The sequence below is a fragment of the Leopardus geoffroyi genome, chromosome B3, assembly GCF_018350155.1.
Source record: "Leopardus geoffroyi isolate Oge1 chromosome B3, O.geoffroyi_Oge1_pat1.0, whole genome shotgun sequence".
Classification (NCBI taxonomy): Eukaryota; Metazoa; Chordata; class Mammalia; order Carnivora; family Felidae; genus Leopardus; species Leopardus geoffroyi.
Genome location: NC_059337.1, coordinates 55,066,661 through 55,087,707, shown reverse-complemented (window position 1 = coordinate 55,087,707; position 21,047 = coordinate 55,066,661). Strand labels below are relative to the sequence as shown.

General features: G+C 44.7%; 1 protein-coding gene across 1 annotated transcript in view; it reads right to left on the bottom strand.

Moving 5' to 3' along the window:
• SHC4 (SHC adaptor protein 4) overlaps positions 1 to 17,211 on the bottom strand; it is a 127,729-nt gene extending 110,518 nt beyond the window's left edge. The window contains exon 1 of the mRNA XM_045449799.1: positions 15,846 to 17,211. Coding sequence (XP_045305755.1) covers positions 15,846 to 16,430 — 585 coding nt within the window. The 5' untranslated portion in view covers positions 16,431 to 17,211. The remainder of the gene's footprint in view (positions 1 to 15,845) is intronic.
• Between the last annotated feature and the right edge of the window lie 3,836 nt (positions 17,212 to 21,047).

Below are 21,047 nucleotides of genomic sequence, written 5' to 3'. Positions count from 1 at the left end.
TACTTTGTTAAGTAAAGGACCCCAGACACAAAGGACCACCTATTATGTGATTCCATTTATAGGAAATATCAAAAGTAGGCAAATCTATTGGGACAGAAAATAGATTCATGGTTGCCAGGGGCTGGAGTGCAGGAATAGGGAGCTTACAGGTAACTGGCTTCTTTTTGGAGTGATAAACATATTATAAAACCTGATAGTTGTTATTGTCTCACAATTCTGTGGCTATATTAAAAACCACTGAATTGTACACCTAAAGTGTTAATTTTATGGTATGCAAATTATATCCCAATAAAACCATAATAAAAAAAAAAATAAAACATAGATCTAGAGGAAAAAATCTGGCATTTCCTCTCAAAAAAAATTTTTTTTCATTGAGTTATCAACCATCTCTGAAGAGAAAGGGGCATATAATCTTCATTATGCAGAGGTTTCCACGTAAAGTATTTTAAGTTTTAGAAGACTGACTTCTAAAGGGAGAAGCTTCAGTTATCTGAAAAAGTCAATGATTTCCTGGTGATGTCAACTAAATGAGTTGACTGTATCAGGACTCCTATTGGCGGGTGTTGACAGTGTCTGTGGGCACCTCATTCAGAAGAAACAGCCCCCCTCTTAACTCACTTGAACAGTTGGGCGATGACTCACAGACTTTCTGTCCTTTCCCTCCCACAGGGTTGCTCAGTGTGTGTAGGAAGCATTAACTCACTAGCAGGTGAGCCACCTCAGAACCTTTCAGGAAGTCAGCAGGGTATAAATCATAAAAAAAATATGACCCGTGAGTGTGCACATTATGCTTCCTGGAGTCCTCTGGGATCAATCCTCGTGCCCTATCAGGACCCAAGGGCCTCCCACAGCCACACCCACATCCTACATCATCATCCTTCCAGTACCTTCTCCCTCCACTCCCTCCCCTCCCCCGCCCCCTCTTCCTCCTTCTTTTCTCAGGTAATAGCCTCCTTAGGAAATCAGATTCTTATATTTTACAAAGGGAGACTTGGAAGTTTGCCACACATCCCTGGCCAGAATCCCTTTCCTTTGCTCCATGTTGGAGTTTGCCACATGGCTCGCTCCCCCACTCCTCAGTCATCTTTCTTGCTCTCTGTCCACACTATGCACATTCTGTCCACAAATCATTCCTACCACTGGACTAGGCACGGTGACACAGTGCTTGCAATCTCAGCCTTCATTTCCACAGAATTTTGCAACTTGTTACGGCTCATCATAAAAGATGAAGAATGTAAGATCTGCTGTTGAATAAAGGTTTCTTTGTTTTTGAGTGAACAGCTTATAGCTACTCCAGATGGGTTAACATATTTTTTTAAAAACTCGTCTCTGTATTTAAAGGGATTAAGAAGAGATACTTGAAATAACTTAGACGTGTCCTGAGAGTCCAGCATTATGTAGACAGCCATGTGTTGGCTCCCATGAGCTGTCTATCCATGATGCATATGTTGGGGAGTCGGGGGGTGGCAGGGGGAGGTGCAGTCAGAGGTACTCTGAAAAGTTTTAGACATTTATTCCAAACTTTCAAGACTTCCAAGATATTTTCTTTTCAAATCAAAAATCCTTTCCAAGTATGTCTTCATTTAGCCAGAATAAGTATCTTTAACATCATTTCAGAAACCAAAAGAAAACCAGCACCAAAATAGATGAGCCTCTGGTCAGGGTACTCCCCCCATCCCCTGAAGGCTCCTTCCCTGGCTAAAGTACCAGGCTTAGTGCTCTCCAGCAAAGTCACTCAGTTCCAGTTCCATGGGCAGGAGAAAGCGGACCCTGCCTGCCAGGGGATGTTCCTCCACAGTTCGCACCTTCTCTCATCTGTTCAAGGGACATCACATACAACTAGTTCAACTTCTAGAAGCTGAGTTGAAGTTGAATGGTGAACAAGACATAAAGACCCTAAAAAAATAACATTTCTAGCCTTAAATAAGCTCATTGGCTCATTCAAGGGATCACAGGATCATGTGGCCTTTGCATCCCCAGAAATGCTGGGTAAATAAGAGTTGAGACATATCCATTCTGGTGAGTAGAGCACCTTTTTGCTAGGGCGTATTTCTAATAGTGAGTGTTACTGCACCTGAGAAAGATATGTACTTTTTAAATGAAAACAAAAGCTACAGAGAACAAATGACATCTGCCCCTTGTAACAAACTTTATTCTATTTGTTTATGTTTCCAAAATGCTATGGAAATACAAATGGCACCCTATAAAATGCAGACTGTTATTAAAAACAAAGAACAGGGGTCTTCACTGAGTTGTAAGCTGGCAATAATGTTGACACCAGTGTGAGTAAGTCAAACCTCACATGTTCTTTATTTTCTTTATAAAGAGAAAGGTTTAGGCCATAGATGAGTTTCTTAATTTAAACTTCCATCCCCAAAGATAGTCTTCTAGTTGCTGATTCCATTTCATCTCCTGAAAACAGGACCTTGGATAGGATTCTGCAGGGGCAGTCAGGATACCTGCTGAATTCCTAGCTGTGTTTTTTTATCTTCTAGTTTGCCTTGGGACACTCTCTATATATCATTTTCCCTGATATATACACACTCTCCCATTTGGAGAGTTAAGTACAACAGTATTCGTTAAATGCTGTCTGCTCTTCAAGGGCAAGATGGTGTTGTCAAGTTTAGTAGGAAAAAAAAAGTAGAATGTAAAACATGCTCTTTGTGATGACAAAAATTGGAAATGTATCCCGAGAAGTATCAACAAACCAAGATGCTGAATTGTTAGCACACAATACTACAATAAAACTCTGCTAACTGGCTGCCACTCAAGCAACTTGCCACAGCCCACAGATATGCTACATCTTCTTGCAGCTACAATTTGGACTGTAGACTCCCTGAGACCCCAGGTGTGTTTGAGCCTCACCTGTATACAGCAGTTGTAATTTGCTATTGACATCACATCATTTAAATAGATAATAAATAAATTGAAAATATATGAGTTTATATTTTTTTAAAAACACAGTTATTTCTGGGGTGCCTGGATGGCTCAGTCGGTTAAGAGTTCAACTCTTGGTTTCAACTCAAGTCACGATCTCACTGTTCGTGGGTTTGAGCCCCATGTCAGGCTCTGCACTGGCAGCACAGAGCTTGCTTGGGATTCTCTCTCTCTCTCTCTCTCTCTCTCTCTCTCTCTCTGCCTCTCCCCCACTCATGCTGTCTCTGTTTCTCTCAAAATAAATAAACTTTTAAAAAACATAGTTATTTCTATGAAAATTAAGTCACAAGTTTTGAGAAGATTTTATGAAGGCAAGTTGCTTTAAAAAAAAATAAAACTAAACTACATGTGGATAAAACAACTCTAAAAGATTTTAAAAATGAAATGTTCTGCACTCAGTCTGCTTTGAAGATCTCTCTAACAGTTTATATCACTTTAAAGACACTGAAAGGAATGTAAGTGAGGAACTATGGGTAGAATTTATACAAGAACAATGAAAGGGGTATTTAATTATTGTATCTATAAAACTGGGAGAAAAGGCCTTGACTCTATACCACAAATGTACATTCACATGCATTTCATTGAAACATCAAAAGTACAGGTGAAACATTTCCATCAGAGAAGAGGCTTTCTACTATATATTAGGAAACAGTCCATTCTTTCCACCCTTGGAAATCGCCTGAAATATCTGTCTTAATGGCATGGTTATCAGATCAGGATGGCTAATTGCTTGGCTTGACCCACAAAGTGCACACCACGCCTGAACTCTCCCCAACCCTGCCTGACTGCTGGACACCTCCCTCTTGTCTAGATGACTTTCTGTGACGTCAGACTCAATGTGTGGGAAATTGAACCTCCTGCCTTCCCTCTCAACACTGCTTCTCCTTCTGTGGTCCTCTGTGTCTTTTAAAGTGGTTATCTCCCCTCACACCAGCCAGGTCTTCAACCTCAAAACTTCAAGCAGGTTGGGATGCATTGTGGCCTCCTTCTTTGCCTTGATCATCAAAATTGTCTTCCATAATATTGCCACCAATGTTTCTTTACTTCACTCCCTCTATCAAGACCCTCATATAGACACTTCTCTCCTTGACTGTTGCTGTAATAGCCTTTGAAAGGGCTTCCCTCGCTTCCAGTCACTCCCTTCTCTAGCAAAAATAAATCCCATGCCTCTGCTCAAACTCTTCAGCCTGATATTTAAGTGTTATAAGCTGGCTCAAATCTTAGTATTATCCACCCAGCTTTCCCAAGCAGCCTCTACTCTAACCAAACTAAAATCGCTGCTGATCTCTATTTTCTTATCTATGTCCCCTCCATCTGGAATACCCCTTATTTTTATATATTCCCTGTGGTTAAACTTCTATCCAATCTGTAGGGACCATCTGAAATGCCATCTCTCCTGGAAGATGACCTCCCTGACCACCCAGCTAGAAGCTGTCTCCACCTCCTCAAGTTCATTACGCTGATGCATCAAACTATTTTCTACACGTATAAATCATTTTCCACCTTGTATCATTCATCTCCTAGTTTCAACTGAAAGCTGTAAGAGCAGCGTTTCACAAAGCATGTTTCATGAAATTGTAGTTCCATAAGAAGCTGGTCAATAAGTTTTAAAATGCTACCTACTCTAGTCTTCACCTTAGAAATTGCAATGGGGATGGGGGGAGATGGATGTGTATGAGAAATTTTATAAAGGTGGGATTGACAGGGCTTGATAACTGAAGGCTGTGTGGAGTGTGACAGTGAGTGATGTAGAAATGCCTCGGACTTCTGGCTTGGACGACTGGAAGATGCCATTCACTGAGAGGGCAAGAGGAGAGAGTGCAGTTGCGGGGTATCCAGTGGTGTCTTTGGTCTGCGATAGTTGAATTGAATATCTTAGTGGAGAAGGGAGTAAGAAAATAAAAGGCCAAATCTGTGGCTCTTTCAGTTCTCACATTCCTTCACAGATTCTGTGAATACTTCACAGATTTGGACACTGTGTTGTCCAACATCTTTTTCCTCAAAACTCTCCCCACCTCTCCCTAGATGACCTTGTCCTCTCTCCATCCTGCTCCTCACTCTGCTAGTTCTGTCACCAATGTCTTCTCTTCCTCCCTCTCCACACAATATGTAAATGCTGTATCCCAAAGCCCTCTCTTATCTGCACTCTCCCTTTGGTAGGCTTGTCCATTCCTTAAGCCTTTATGACAACAGCAACAAAAATGATTTCTCCTCACTCCTAACTATTCTATTTTTGGTTGGAGATTTCCACTTGGATGCTTTGAGGCCATCTTGAATGCATCACATGCAGAATGGAACTCACCCTTTACCCCCAAACCCTTGTTGCCTCTCCTCCTCTTCCTGTAATGGGTCTCACATCTGCCCTCATTCCCTTGCCACTACCTCTGCTCCCACCCTGCTTCTTCCTGGGCCTCCCTTTCCCCAGTCTCCCTCTTCTTGGATCCTCTCTGAGCACTGCAGCCCATATGATCTCTCTAAAACATAGCACTGAATTTGTCAAAGTTCTGAGTTTATCCTTAGGCTACTAAAAAAAAAAAAATTCAATGGTTTTCTGTTGGAAACCCAACTTTTCATATACTCTACAAGATTGTTATAGCTTCAGTCTATCTTATTTTCCCACTGATATCCTACATATATCTCACACACTGTCCAACCAAGTCAAATCACTCACCATTCCCCAAACATGGCCTCTGTTTTCCCACCTCCATGCCTTCACTCTTGTCATTCTCTTTGCCTAAAATGCTCTTCCTGCATCTCTGCCCATGGAAACTCTACCTATTTCTCAAGATTCAGTTAAGATGCCTACTTCATTTCTGCAATCTTCTCTAATTATCATCCCTTTTCCTCCATGACATCCCACATGCTTTACTTGGATCACTTTGGTGTCATGTATTATGCATTGCCTTGCGTTACAGTAATGTGTGTGGACATCTTTGCTCCCTTTTCATACTGTAACCTCCTCATGCCTTATGCCTTACTCATCATGGTCATGAAAAGAACACTGACCTGGGAGTCAGGAGACTTGAATTTTAGTCCATGCTCTATTCTCATGAGTCCAGTGACCTTGGATAGCTTAACTCACTGTGAAATGGAACTTTGTAGTCAATGTATCAGTCTGAGTCCTGAGTCCAGAGTTAAAGGCGCCATGCTGAGAGGAGAAGAGAGGAGGGGCAGTGCCTTCCAAGGACCTGAAGTTGTCACTGGGTTAAGAAAAATTGTCTGAATTATATATTTCACCATTTCCTAATGAATCATTCATATAAATTATTATCTGATGACATTGAGGAAAAAAATCCAATTTCTGGGGTTGTCCTTATAGCACACAGTCTTTTTCCTCAAGTTGCTTGCTTTCTGGAACTTCTTCACCTCTAACTAAAGGAAATTTCCAACTCTGAGACAGGCTCTGTTCTTACAATTTACTGGTAAGTTACTTGTTAAAACTGCTCATGCATTTCCCTGTGGAAATGAAGGTACCAATACTGGGAGGATACCATGGTTAGATACCATACTAGCCTGTAAATGCCATTTAGCCCAGAGTGCACTTGAGTCAGGGTTGAGTCTGCTGCAACATATCTGATCCATGGCTGACCTGCCCCTCTCATTCCCACCCCTTGAGATCCTGATGTGGAAGCCATAGGTGTATTGGATGAGTGGCGGTGAAGAAGTTACCTATAACTTTTAGAGAATTTGTGCAATTCAAAAAGGAGAAAGAAGAAAACTTGAGAAAATTAGAAGTATCTTAGGTTAGATTTGTCAAAAGCTAAACGACTGATCAACTGTTTATTCTTCCATTCCCTATTACCTCCCAATGCACATTCCAGGGTCATGTTCTTCACCACCTCAGAGCTGCTCAGCCTCAGTACCACCAATCAATTGAGCCTGAGAATTTTTTTATGGTGGGGACTGTCTGGTGCCCTGAAGGATGTGTAGCTGCATGCCTGGCCTCTATTCACTAAAGCCTAGCAGCACCCACCTCCTCACCAGTAGTGACAACTAAAAATGTCACCAGGCATTGCCAAGTGTCCCCTGAAGGGCAAAATTATCCACAGCTGAAAACAGTTGCACCAAATGGACTCAACAGAGGTTTTCAAACTTTCTGTGCTACAGATTCACATAGTGAGTGTGTTAAAAATGTAGGTTTCTGGGCCCCAGCCCCAGAGATTCTGATCCAGTAACTTCAGGATGGGCATGGGAATCTGCATTTTTAACAAGTATTTTCTTTTAACTGATATCAGTGGCCCTTGGGAAATCTGGGGAAATACTAACAATAAGTAAACAGACATCTTTCCAAAATGCAGGTGTTCACTCTGCTGCCCTGAGGGAGGAGGGAAGCCGAACAGCAGGCAACCGTAGAGAGGAAAGACAGACAGGCCTGCCCTGGTGAGCACCACAGGAAAGACTTAAGGAAGGAAGGTCCTCCAGGGAGGCACTGCCAGCCAGGAGAAAGGATGCCAAGGGACACGGTAAAATGCCAAAGTCACATTTAGTCTATTTCAATTCATTTTTGCCCAAAAGTGTTCTTGGCCCTTTGAAAGTTCTTTCTCCACCACTCCACTTGGGACCTATGTGGAGGTCTCTGTACTATGCTTTTTATATATGTTTTTTCATTTAATCCTCTCCCTCACCATAGGAGAAAGCTTATCAGCTTTTAATGTTATGTCTCTGGAAAAATTCATTGTCCCAAAGAACTGATATACAAACTAACTTTTGACCCACAACGTCTTCATAAAATAGGGACGGCCTGTACCAGGCCTGGGTATCTGCTATCTTTAAACTCTGCAACTTGGTTAGGACGGGCAAAGGCGCTGTTCATTGGGAAGGCAAGGCATCTCTCGTGGGCTCACCCAGCCCCAGGACTCTGTCCCATTACATAGAGAAGTCCTGGTGTGTTGTCCAAGAAGAAGACATTCTCAGCCTTTCACCCAGATATTCCAAATTGGAAAATGAAAGACAAAGGGTTTACTAGTATTTTTCCATTTGGATGCCACAGGTAGGTATGCAAGTCCAGTCACCCTCGGGGGCAGACAGGTGACATAGGTGAGTGAAACCGGGTGAGACTGTGGCTCCTTGGCCCCCTCTGGCCATCTGCTGACAGTGGGATGGCTGGCCCAGGGCTGCCAGCTCTTCTGAGAAGCCAGATATCCAGAGTTTAATATAGAATTTTTTAAATTTTGGCAACTAATCACAAAAAAAACCACACTTTTTTCTAATTTGACTAAACAAAACATGTCATTAAACTGTTGGTTTATGAGCTCTGCGTTCTAGATTCTTTCCTGGGTAGGACACTGCCTGTACTATGCATTTTTCTCCTCCCCTCTCTCTCTCCCCCCTCCCTCCCCTCTGTGCCTCAATCCCATCAGCCTCCCACATGTAATATTAATTTCCAACTCCTCCCAAGAACCTTCAGCTTCATTTCCCATCAGAACCCTTGGCTGCCAATATCTGACCGTGACAAATGGAAGCAGTTCTTTAAACTTCACTCCAGTTTGCCCACCTCTACAGGTGGGCTGTGCTTTCCTTTAGTGCCCTTCTGCTGTGCCCTCCCTCCATCAGCACTCCCTTTGGTTGCTGGTTGCTTCTGGATTTCCCATTCACTTGCTTAAAGCCATGTGTCATCCCTGTCCTTTGGGGGCAGTGATGGGAGGAGGGTGGGTATTCATACCAGTGGGTCTCAGAGCATTATGGACCCTCAAGCTGCATTCTGGAGAGGCTTCAAGGAAGTGGAAGGCTTACCAAGGGGAATGGCTGGAGGGGTGGCCAGAGAGGCTGGATTCTCAGCAAGGGGCTCTCAGAATGGGTAAGGACTCTGGTGTGTACATGGAGATCTAAACACAGGAGTGCCTCCTGTCTTTAGGAGACTCTCAATATCCTAAACAATGAACCAAAGGTCAGAGGCATTTCTTCATTTAGGGGTGCAAAATTAGGGGTGTCATTATGGCTATGATATCAATAAATTTCATATGATTTCAACTAATGTTCCCAGTCAAAAATCAAGTTCCCAGAGGCTTCCTGACTTTTCCAAATACCTGCTTGCTAAACTCTCCTGTTTCAGATATAATCTTTTCATGTAATGGTCACTTGTGGGCAACACTAAGGCCTGCATCTTTTGGTGACCACGGTCTTGATGCTTCAACACAAATCTGACCAGACCCCTCTTATTCTGCTTCTGCCAACCCCCCACACACACCCCAAAATCTGAATCTTTTAGGAGAGAGGAAGAAATCCCAGGTACCTCATATGCCTGCTACTAGGGAAGGGAGTCTGGAATGGCCTAGCCTCATGAGCTGTGTGCATCATTTAGATCACCATTCTGATGGAACAGTCATATTGGGAAACAGACTTGGTTCAATCAATCTGTGTGGTAACATGGTATTGGCTTTAGAGTAATATGAAAATGCAAGTGAAGGGAGAAGCCATATTAGGGAAGTGACCTCCAAAAGTTGTGGAAGATGAATTAATGGAAGCCAGTCCATGCACATTGGACAAGTCCTAGTTCAACACCAACATGTTGTCACCCACAGGGACCTCCTTAAACAAAAAAGTGAAAAATTGACAAAGCCAAGGCATTTTGGGCTCCTTGTCACTTTTCCTTGCTTTTTCCTTCTCATTGCTTTTTAAAGACAATTTTCCTATTAGAAAAAAAAAGTTTTCATTCTAGTCGTTTTTTAAAAAAGCACACACACAGCATTTTAATCAATAGAGACATTTGGTATAGCACATTTAGTTCAGGGAGTGGGGACAGGTGAAGCAAGATGGAGGTAAAAAAAAAAAAAGTGCTGTACATAGAACAGGGAGTTCTTGTCTGGGCTCCACAACTAGCCATGTGGCTTGGGGCAAGTTACTTCTTTGGCAAGTTATTTCTTATTTCTGAGTCTCCATTTCCTCAACTGCAAAATGAAGGTTTTGAACTTTGGGATCTCTAAGCCTCTTTCTTCCAGTTAATGCTCCAGTGGTCAGGGTGGGCAAGGACTGGACAGATCAAAGGATATGTGAGGGTTTAAAAGGAATAACAGGAACAACAGGTCAAATCTACCAGGATTTTTCTAAATTCTAACAGAATCTACTTTTACATTCACTCCAAGAAAGAAACAGGAAGGAAAATATAACACCCTCAATGAAAAATTGTCAGTTTTAGATGGAAGTATTTCCTCCTGCCTGTATTGCCTCCCTTTCAATCACCAATAACTTAGACAAGACAGAAATGAGCAGAGGCAGAAAGCCATCTCTGTGAATCTGTGGGGGCCAGACCCACACCAATCAGATCTGCCTTTATTTTGCATAAACCATGGGACTATCTCTTCAGGGGGTTCCCAGAGTTATAAATCTCCCTCTTTCAAGGTTAGGATTACTAGACTCTCTATGTGTCTGGTAGGGCCTTTTTCTCTTAGCACTTGTGTCCAGAGAATATCGAGAAGGGTTAACTCTTGCTGTTCCTATAGTCCTCAGGTTGGACATGAAGCCCTGGCCTGGCCTGACCGACTATACCATGTGAGCAATGATCCTAGTCACCACTATTCACTCTGGCCTGCCGCCTGACCTGGCCTGCCCACTCTTCCCCGGAATCCTACACTTGGATGCCTTTCCATGACATGACCCCTTCACACTGCTCTCTAGAACAGAGCACCTGTGCCCAGGACACCCTTTTCTGCTATATTGGTGAAGCCAGCTTAGTGTTAGTAAGAGGGTGCTAAGAACATTTCTTCTCTCTATTAACACAAAGGTGTTAAAATTTATTTCCTTTAGGAAACTGTCCTGAATCCATTTTCTAAGCAAAAAAGATCCTAATAGAAGGAGATTTCAGACCAATTGGGAAAGGAGACCTGCAGTCTCAGGATCTTAGGCAGCATTTTGTTCAAAACCCTTATTTTAAACATGAGACAATGAGGCCCATAGAGGTGAAATGACTCACCTAAGGTCACACAGCTGGTTAGCACCACAGCCATTAATGCAGATCTCGTAACTCCTATACCTGTGCCCTTCTGTGTGAAAGATATTGGGGCATTGTGGTACCATGGACTACATGTAGTCTAGACAATAGACAATACCAGTCTATTGGCTCAGTAATAAGCCATAACATTGGACAAAGGAGGATGGATGATAAGAATATGCTGTGAGATTTACAAAGGAAGTAAAGAAAACTCCTCAACAATGAATTCATATTTGCATGCACAGCTGATGAGCCCAATACCCAAGAACACTTATAGGGGCAAATCCATTGCAATACATGTACTTGGGGACTGTTATGGTTTGAGTTATATCTCCCTCAAAAATAAGTTGAAGTCTTAACCCCCAGAATCTATGAATGTGACCTTATTTGGAAGTTAATATAATCAAGTTAAGATGAGGTCATACTGGATTAGCATGGGCTCGAATCCAATGACTGGTATCTTTATAAGAAGAGGGAAATTTGGATGTGGTCACAGAGGCAAGGAAGCCATGGGAAGACAAGGCAGAGATTGGAGTGATGCTTCTCAAAGCCAAGAAATGCCAAGGATGGTGGGCCACCACCAGAAGCTATAAAAATAAAGGAAGGATCCTCTACTAGACCCTTCAAAGAGAGCATGACCCTGCCAATACCTTTATTTCAGACTTCTAGCCTCCAGAATTGCCAGAGAATAAATTTCTGCTGTGTAAGCCACCTAGTTTGTGATACTTGTCACAGCAGCCATAGGGAAGTTGTTGGGGTAGGATGGGTTGAAGTGAGGAGACTGAAATCATGCAAAAAAATGCAACCAGGCAAGGTCTACAGGTCGGCCCTATAGTAAAGCTGTCCTGCCCAGTGTGGTCCTTTTTCTATGACACTCCTTTCCACAAACTTCCAGGTCTGCCTGTCTTGCTCCGAGGTGCAGTGAGAGGGTGGGAAGAGGAAGAGCCCTGGAGTGAGACAAACCATGGTTTGAACCCTGTCTTATGTTCACTTAGGTTGGAAAGTGTGGGGTAGAGAATGTACTTCTGAGGGCTCGGTGTTGTCATTTGGAGATGGAGCCTCTCTTGGAAAGCTATGGTCAGAACTGTTGGACTGGCCTGTGGGGGCTCCGGTGTGGTTGGTGTCTTTGCCTCTGTTTTATTTAGGCTTTCAACAAAATTATAAGTAATTTGGGGGTTGGGAATGGGCAAGGAAACTAAGGTTTTAAATACCTCCCCTATGAAGAAGGGAGCCCTGGAGTCATCAAATAGTGCCTGGGCGACCTACAGACCAATCCTCTCATTTTAGAGATGAGTCATGTTGTATATTTTCCATCCTCACAGACTGTGCTGGGCAACTGGGGGACCTCCAAGTGAATGTTCGGTGATGGATAAAGTGACTTGGGAATATCTCATAAAGAAATGAGCCTTAATCATATGGTGAGAACAAAAGTCACTATTTGGTACCATTTAACAAACTTGTACTCACCTCACTGCTTTGCTCAGACTGGGGTCTGGTTGTCCCATTTCTGGTGTGATATATCTCAAAGAATGGTTTGCTGGCCTACTTTCCTTGAGAGATCTTCGGGGGGTTCAAGGTCTAAACTTAAGTGAAAGTTACTCAAACATAGGTGCTCAGAATTCATAAAATGTTTTCAGCTGCATAACTGATTCTATATCATAAGACCAAAAAGAGTCAATTTTCTAAGGAAAGATATTTAACTCAAAGTCAAACCTAACTTAGAGTAGAAGGCAAATACAGTTCCTATTGTAAAGATAAAAGATGCCAGAAAACAAAACAAAGAGTAGCTGTAACTCTGCCATTTTCCCTCAAAAGGAATGCAATACCTTCCATTTCTACACAAGCAACTGTCTTCTTCCTTTCCCTGTTTTATCGCTCTCCCTAGCATTTATTACACATGACATATTAAATTTACTTATTTATTCAATCGGGCCCATCTCCATTCACTAGAATGTGAGTTCCATGGGGGCTCTGACCTGGTCTCTTTTATTCACTCATATATCCCCAGGGCCCTCAACAGTTCCTATCACATAGTTGGTTTACAATACATACTTGTTGAATAAACAAGTGAATGAATAAAAAAAAAAGTTTGGGCAGGGAGACGAGCAGTCACATGATATGGATGAGGAAGTTGAATACATGGCTACCTTTTGCCTACAAAAGTTGCCCCTAAGTCCACTAGCCATCAAAAATCTCTCTCTCACTTCCCTGTTCTGATTCCATCATCACTAAGCAACTTTTGATTTAAATCTTCCTATGTGCATCTTCCTACAGATGGGAGTACAAGGATCACAATTCAGGTGCACTTGGTATGATAATTTTTAACTGTAAATTAATATGTTGGCATTCCATTTTTTTAAATTGGTTCACATCTAAAAGAATGCTGAGGAACAGGATCTCACCCAGGATGGAAACCTATGTTAAAAAGAGCAAAGAATGGCACACAGGGGACTTGAGTTTAACTCTCCTTTTGATTCACCTGTGTGGCCTTAAAAAAATCACTTCTCTGGACTTTAGTTTCCCCATAGAGTCATTGAACATGATAACTTCTGAGTCCCTACCATCTTTCAAAGTTGGGATTCTATAAAAATTAATAAAGTAGGCTCTTCCATGTATTTTGACTTCCTATGAGAAGTGATAGCTGGTGTCTCATGTCACTGTCTACTGGCAACATAGTGTGGGTCATTTGGGTCAGGGGGGTCAGTGTCTTCCCTCGGGTCAGTTATCATCACCATGAAAAGACAGATGATGTCCTCATTAACAATCTAAAATGCAGTGGAAACACTCCCTAGGGAAGGTGGCGATCACACAGCAACTATTTTCACATTAAAAATTGTACAGGTGTGTAGGTGTGGGGAGTGGAAGGCAGTATAAGAGGGAAGGAAAGGCAAGGAAGAGGGTAGAGGAGGTCTAGGTGATGGGAAGGCAGGTGCAGAGAACACGGGTTTGGAGTTTCTCGTTTTCCCACTAGAACCTGGCAGACACTTAGGTTGACAAATGAGAAGGTGCACATGAACTTTTAGTAGACACATGAAGTCCATTATGAGCCATGTCACTAAGGGGGAGGGCAAGAACTGAGTGTCCCATAAATTTATCTTCCTTAGAGGTTGTATTTATCCATTTGCCAATGCTGTCTCAAGCCTGCTCTCTCTGTAACCCTTTCAGCATTCACTATCTGGCCTTCCTTGAGACCTTAATTGTTCATTTATGATAGTTATCGGGCTATCTCTCAAATTTACACCTTCAGATCAGGCTTCCCACCTGAGTGTCAGTCTTATATGACTGCTTACCTACAAATTAATACCATTTAGATGTCATTACTTTAAACATAATATGTCAAAAGCGAAGTTAGCATGACCCCCCCCCCTTCCCAGCTCACTCTGTTTCTATCAATGACATCACTAATCCTATTCTGAGGCTTAAATTTGGAGTTATTTTTCACTCCTCAGAACCTTTCCTCAATAATCACCTGTAACCTTCATAAACAACAATAACAAACTCACCAATCTACCCACTCTTCAATAAATGTTCACTATTCTACTATTTGTATTATGAGGTGAAATGATCTGATCAATCACCCAAGACTGTGGAGGCTTCCCACAGAGGCTCTGGCCTCATCTCCTTGTTCACACCTCCACCTTAATCCATGTCCCCATCCCTTCACGCCTGAACTCTCAGAGTATCTTTCGGACTGACCTCCCAATCTCTATTTTTTCCCTGCTTCCATCAATCTCAAATAAATTCAGATCGATCCTTTTGGAAACACTTGCATCAAGTCACAGTTTGCCTACAAACCGAACGACAGTTCTTGTTTACCCATCGCAGTATTTACAAACTCCTCCTTTGACATTTAAGAGCTTCAGTCAACTGCGCGCTCTTCCCCAAGCTACCCACGATCTATATTTGTCTTTATTCAACTCACATTTGTTTGAGCACCACCTATGTGTCAGCCACTCTGTGTCACCCACCAGCCTCCAGTATTCCCCACCTCCATGAAGTCCAGGTTATATGATCCTCTGCTGCAGCCACCACAGTGACACCTGCACCTGCCTTTTAGACTGTTCACGTTCTCGCCCCGCCAGGAATCTCCTCCCTTCTGCCGATCCAGACCTGATATCTCTTCCAAGACACACCTTCTCCTGAAGGTCTCCCTTGTGAGTGAATCCCAGGCCACAACAACCTTTCCCTTTCTCTGTATTCCTTCAGCATCCGTACACTAGGTATCTATTGTGAGCATTATTCTCTTATTATTTCACATGCATTTGTTGGTCTCCTGGAATGAAATGTGGACTCCTGAAGAGCAGGGGCCAAATCTTCTACTCTTCTTTTACCCACATCTGGAATGAGCCAGGGCAAATATGAGACCAGGGAGGACCCTGGTTTTGCACACAGCTCATGGACAAGGCCCACTTGCCGCAGTGTAGGCAATAAAGACAAAAAGGGGCGGCACCAAAGACCTAAGACTGGCTCCTAGCACAAGCATAGAGATCCAGCCATGTTTTGAGAGGTGCCTGTTAAATGCTGAATTACATTTATAAAAATAATTCAAGTCCCTTACGCATCATGCATTCCTCTAGCACAAAAATCTCTACTGAAATACAATGGCCGATAGAGCCTAGCAGGTCTCAGTCACTAAATAGACTTGAAATTCTTGACTCTTCTTGGGCAGATGCTATGCCCAGTAGGGACAAGAAGGTGCCATCTCCCTGTCTCTATCAGAAATTATCCCTACCCCCGGAAACTACCTACAAATTAGCACGAGTTCATATCCTTGAACCAAAAGTTATCTGACTTCAATACTAGTCAGATATTCCTAGGGAAACCTGTAAGCCCAGGTCCCTTCCTCTCCTCGGTCCAGTTACACAATGTCTTGTCCAAACCTAGACCCCAGCCAGGGTGTGCAGCCCCTTGCATAACTCAGGGAAGATGCCCCTTTCCCCAGGAGTTCCTTGAAGAGGGATAGAGAGGGAGATAGACTTACCCTCACATAGTAGTTCATGCCCATCCCCAACAGGTGCTGCAGAAAGTGCCTGTCCTGCCTGCTCCCTGGGGTTGGCTCCCCAGGGCCAGGAAGGGGGCAGGCATCGGGAGTTAAGGCAGCTGCCCTGTGCCCCAGCAGGTCTGGTTGCGGCAGAGGTGCAGAGCCAGCCCTATTTGGACTGGTTTCAGGGGAAGCTGGACTGCTGGGTGCCGGGTCCTGGCTTTCCTGGAGCTTCAGCCGGGGCACTTCTTTGGTACCCAAGCAAAAGTTTTTCAGACTCAGCAAGGTGGCTGGGTTGGCCAGCTTCACGCTGGCCATGCGAGGGATCAAGGTGCACAGTGGGGTGGGGCTCTCCTGGGACGCCAAGGTGGCATCTTCAGCCGGCAGGTGAGGTGCCAGGGTGGGGTAGGGAGGAGGCGCCGAGCCCTTGCTCCCCACTGAGCCTCCGGGGCTGCTTTCGTCCAAGGACGTGATGGACTCATTCCGAAAACGGCTGTACTTGGCCCTGTGCAGCATCCCGGGGTGCCCGAAGAGTCCTACATACAGCACAAGTCCTGCCAGGCTGTCCTGACCGCGTTTTCGCATAGCCTTGGCAGTGCTGAAACAGGATACTGTTGCATAAATCGCCTCGTCGTCTGCTAGATAAACGGCACGGAAAGCAAATGCCTCAACGCCCCGTGCCACTGGCGGCAGCCACCTCTCCAACTCTGCTCTCGCCCTCGCCCACCTCGGCTCCCAGGCCCTTCTGGGTGACAGCCCGGGGGAGGGGGGGGAGGGCCGGTGGGGGTCAGATAACGCCTCCCCAGTTGATTTCAGTCCCTCCCTGGCCCCAGCGGCAGCACTCGGTGTTCTCGCCTTGGATTCCTTGCTGGGAAAGCCTGGACCGGGCTCGCGGCGGCAGGGATCGCTCACGGCCAACTCTCAGGCACCGAACCGGGCCGAACACGGGCCAGCCCGTCCCGCCGCATCGTCAGCGAGCCGTGCAGGAGCCTTGCAGAAATATTCAGCGCCCCCCACCCCCAGCCTTCCCTTCTGCACACAGGAACTTTCAAACCTGCTCCCTCCGGCTCCCACAGGGCGGGGCAATGACTGGCCTATTAACCCTTTATTTGTTCCAGTGATTGTTCATTTAAAAAAGAAAACGTGTATGTGAGCCAAAGGCCCTTCAGCCTGAGTTCGTTGATTCTGACGGCTGCCCTCTCTTGGAAGATCTTGTCTTGCATCCCGTCCGGGCCACAAGCCAGAAGTACTAGCGACGGGCACTGCTCCGCATTATTTCTTGGACTTGCAATCCCTCCGTGTTCCTCAGATCCCCTCCCAGCCTGCCCACCCTAGCTCAGAGCCTCCCTCCCTCCTGGACTGTTCTCAGGAGCTTCTTTTAGGAGCCCGTCGGCAGCAGAAGGCTGAGATGTGCAGGATGATGCAGAGTGTTGAAATTTTTATGAATGAACTTTGCTGAATGAATTTCGCTCTGTGTGTGCAAGCTAATAAATCTGTGAATGAAGCTGAGAATAGCTGTAATTGACTGATGGTCTCAGGGGTGCTTGGGTTTTATCCAATCAGGCGGCAGCTTGATGACTCATGCACCATAAATATACTAAACTAGTAGCCAGGAGAAATAAAGCTGTAAGGAGAGATTTTATTTTGTGACATCTGATGAAAGGGTTAAAAGGAAAGGCAATCGCTACTAGGAATCCTCAGAAAGCTGGGTAGCCGCAGGTTAAAAGGGACTAATTTCTTTTTTGTTGAGATGGCGGGGAAAGCCAAGCAGAAGAGATAAAATTTAGATCCATTGTTCCACGGATATTAGGACATATGGTACACAACTCCGGTGGGAAGCCGTGATGCATTTTTCTTAGAAACACAGTTCTTTTTTTATTGATTGCTGGTTCCATCTCCCGTCTGGTGCAACTTCCTGTACCTATCAAATGCATTCTGAAGACATGATGACAACTGCAAAGGCTTAGCACACAGGAAGGCAGGAAGGGAGTCAGGAAAGGGAAATGCAGGTTCTTTTAGGAATAGAGAAGAGGAAACTGCTGAAACATGGGGGAAGATGTGGAAATCACATAGCACAAGGGACAAGAAAATCTATGCGGAAGGTTACGTGTCTCTGTAGGCCAAATCTCTTACACCTGAAATTGTTCATTAATTTAAAAATTAAAACAAACTGGCAACCACGGGAATCAGGGATGTCACCTTCATTGTCTTACTGTCCCCAAGGCTGCATTAGGCTCATGTGTATTCATGACTTTGGTGGCCTGAGCTCCCTTGGGATCGAAACACAGGTTCTGAATTAAATGGTTGCTCATGACCCACCCACCGAAAGCCATCCTTGCTGGCTTCCTGCTCCTCCCAGGGAAACAATGCACCTCTTCACGTCCTGTCTGCCAAAACTGTTAAGATGTGTTTTTCCTTGGGAAGGCCTTTTTGCATCTTCATCAACCTCCCCTTCAATCCTTGCTGACCTCTTCTCCCTATGCCCACACCTTCTTCTGGCAAAATTCAGACAGTGGCTAAGTCAGTTGGACCTTGCACGCCCAGGGGCTGAGGAGACAAGCTCTGGGCAATGTGTGAAGTAGCCTTCTTCTTTTTCTTCCTTCCTCTTCTCCTTTTTCCCCTCCCAGACATGATTGCTTCCTTGCTGTCACAGACCCCCATGCTATGCAGCCTTGAGAAAGGTACTTTACCTCTCTGCGCCTGAATGCCCTCCTCTGTTAAAAGCAGCTGTCTACTGGGAATGTTATGAGGGTTTGTGAGATAACACTAATCCCCATGAAGCACTTGGTACAGTGTCTGCCTCACTGAGTACCTGCCAGTCAGTGTAAAGAAGGGCCATTTGAACCAGGGCCACCTGACCCTGAAGCTGGTCCTCTCATCCCCTGTGTCTACACAGAGTCTACACCATTGTAGACAATTGAAAACTGAGCACAGAGTAGGAGATGCTGAGAAGCCAACACCATTCAAGGAAACAATTTCCTAACAACTGTGTGGGCCTGGAGAAAGAAGGAACAACGGAGCCCCCCTGATTAATGGGAGTCCTTGCTGAGGTCTTCATGACTGGAGGACGGGGTGTTCAGGGCAACCAGCTCACTGAGATAGGCACTGTGCTGGCCAGACTCCAAGGGCTCACATCAGCCCACATTCCTCAGGAGGACTGAGTGTTAGGAGAGTTGAGGGGCAGGGTGGATCAGGTGGGCGTAGGTAAGATAAGAAAGTGGCCATGGCCACCACGGGCTGCTTCTCTGTCCCTGGGGACCCTGGAGACCCTGGCTGTCCTAGGTGGCCCTGCCAGGGCCCTTTATGAGGGTGAAAGAAACCAGATCTAAAACCTGGGAGTGGGAACAGCCTCAGAGGCCAGTCAACACAGCCAGGCATCTCTGAGTCCGGAGAAACGTTGAAAAGCTGCCCCTTCAGTTCAAGAGAAGGCTCATTAACTGAGTGCATCTCCATTCCAGGTAGGAGGGTAGGCAACGTGGATGGTTTCTTTCTTCCCAGAACATTAGAATACCCTCTTCAATTAGTAATGATGAAAATAATTAAAATCAGAACTACTATTTATGGAACAAAAGACAGTTTACCTACATTCTCATTCAATCATTGTAACAACTTCCGGAGGCTGGGACTGTTTTCATCACCACTTTACAGAAGTGGAAACGAGACTCAGAGTAAGTTTAGTGAGGTGGCCAAGGTTTCCTGGCTATGGAACAATGATGATGGATCCTTCCATCAGCTCTGACTGCAGAGCCGATATTCGTAGCCACTGTAGTCTGGAGAGCTCAAGTCTAGGTCCAAGGCCCATCATCTCCATGTTGCAGAAGAGGCAGTGAAGGTAAGCCACTCTGGTTTACTGGCTGGTCCAAGCCTCACAGCCAGTGAACCTACACAGCAGATCTAGTGTAGAACTGAGCCCTGACTCACTTCAACCACACGCTCTCACCCACTGTGATACCAGCCAGTGTGTACAAGAAACTAACTGAGGGTCGGTGCTCACTAAATGTTAGCTTTTGCTCCCTTCTTCTCCTTGGAGATCATATCTATAAAAGTCACCCTAAACAACTCACAGGACTGCCAGGAGTAAAAATATGAATAATAGATAAGAAAAACCATTCCTGTCATTAAATCATCAGGGTACCTTAACCCCTCTCATCATTGCCTTTGGAAAACAGGATTCTGCTTAGACCACTACATATGCCTCCTTTGCTTAGAGACATCTCCCCACCCTCTCCAAAGTTGTCTGCTGTGAATCAACGTTCTGGCTTCTTTAGGGACAGCCTGCCCAACCTGGGTTTCTTGGATGGAACAGGCAGGTTCAAGGAAGAGTTCGGTCAGGCTGGACCATGATAGGATTTGCCAGGTCCTGCTAGGATTTCTTAGAGGAGTGGGAAAGAAGGGGGCCGGGGCAAAAATGCCTGGCCAGCCCTTGAAGATAGCCCCATGTGAGATTTGGGGTGGAGGCAGGGTGCGCTGGAGAGTGCAGAGAAGTGGGGACAGAACAAAAGAGAAACAACTCTGAGGGACAACAGGCCAATTGCTACTCTGGAACCAAGTAGAGAAGGTGACATTTGAGTACTCTGTGGCACAAGGACTCTTACTGTGCCACCAGCACCATGTCTAACACAAAGCAGACATACCCCAAAAGAGCTTGCACTGAGGATGAGTTCAACAGCCCATCAGTGAGTAATGAAAACACTGCTGAAGCTCTATTTCAGGGAAAAAAGAAACAAGACAGTATTTACATAAAGTTCTTGGCAAGGACCAGTTTAAGAATGGGTAAGTGAAGTGGTAAGAGGAAGGGTTGAGTCTCAGAGTCAGGGCCCTGCTGCACAAAAACGGAGGCATGTCCATTCCTCCGAGAGTTATTATCAACTCCAAAAGCAACATCTTCCTTTTGCCTCCTGAACCAAATCTTTCAGTTTTCCTACAGTCTTCAGCCTTGGCAAGTAAACAGCTCTCTGAGGATTGCTATTGGCCCTTACTGGCTCTTCTCAACCCAGGGCCTGCCAGAAATAGCACAGGAAAACAGGTATTTTCCTATCTGTTGAAAATGAGATAATGTACCTGGAAATGTTATGTAAAGTGTTAGACATCATGCAGATGATACACAGGTGAGTTATTCAGGGTCCACAAAAATCCAAAAGAACAGTGATTTAAACAAAAAAAAATTATTTTCCTGGAGTTGCAAATCCAGGGATAGGGTCA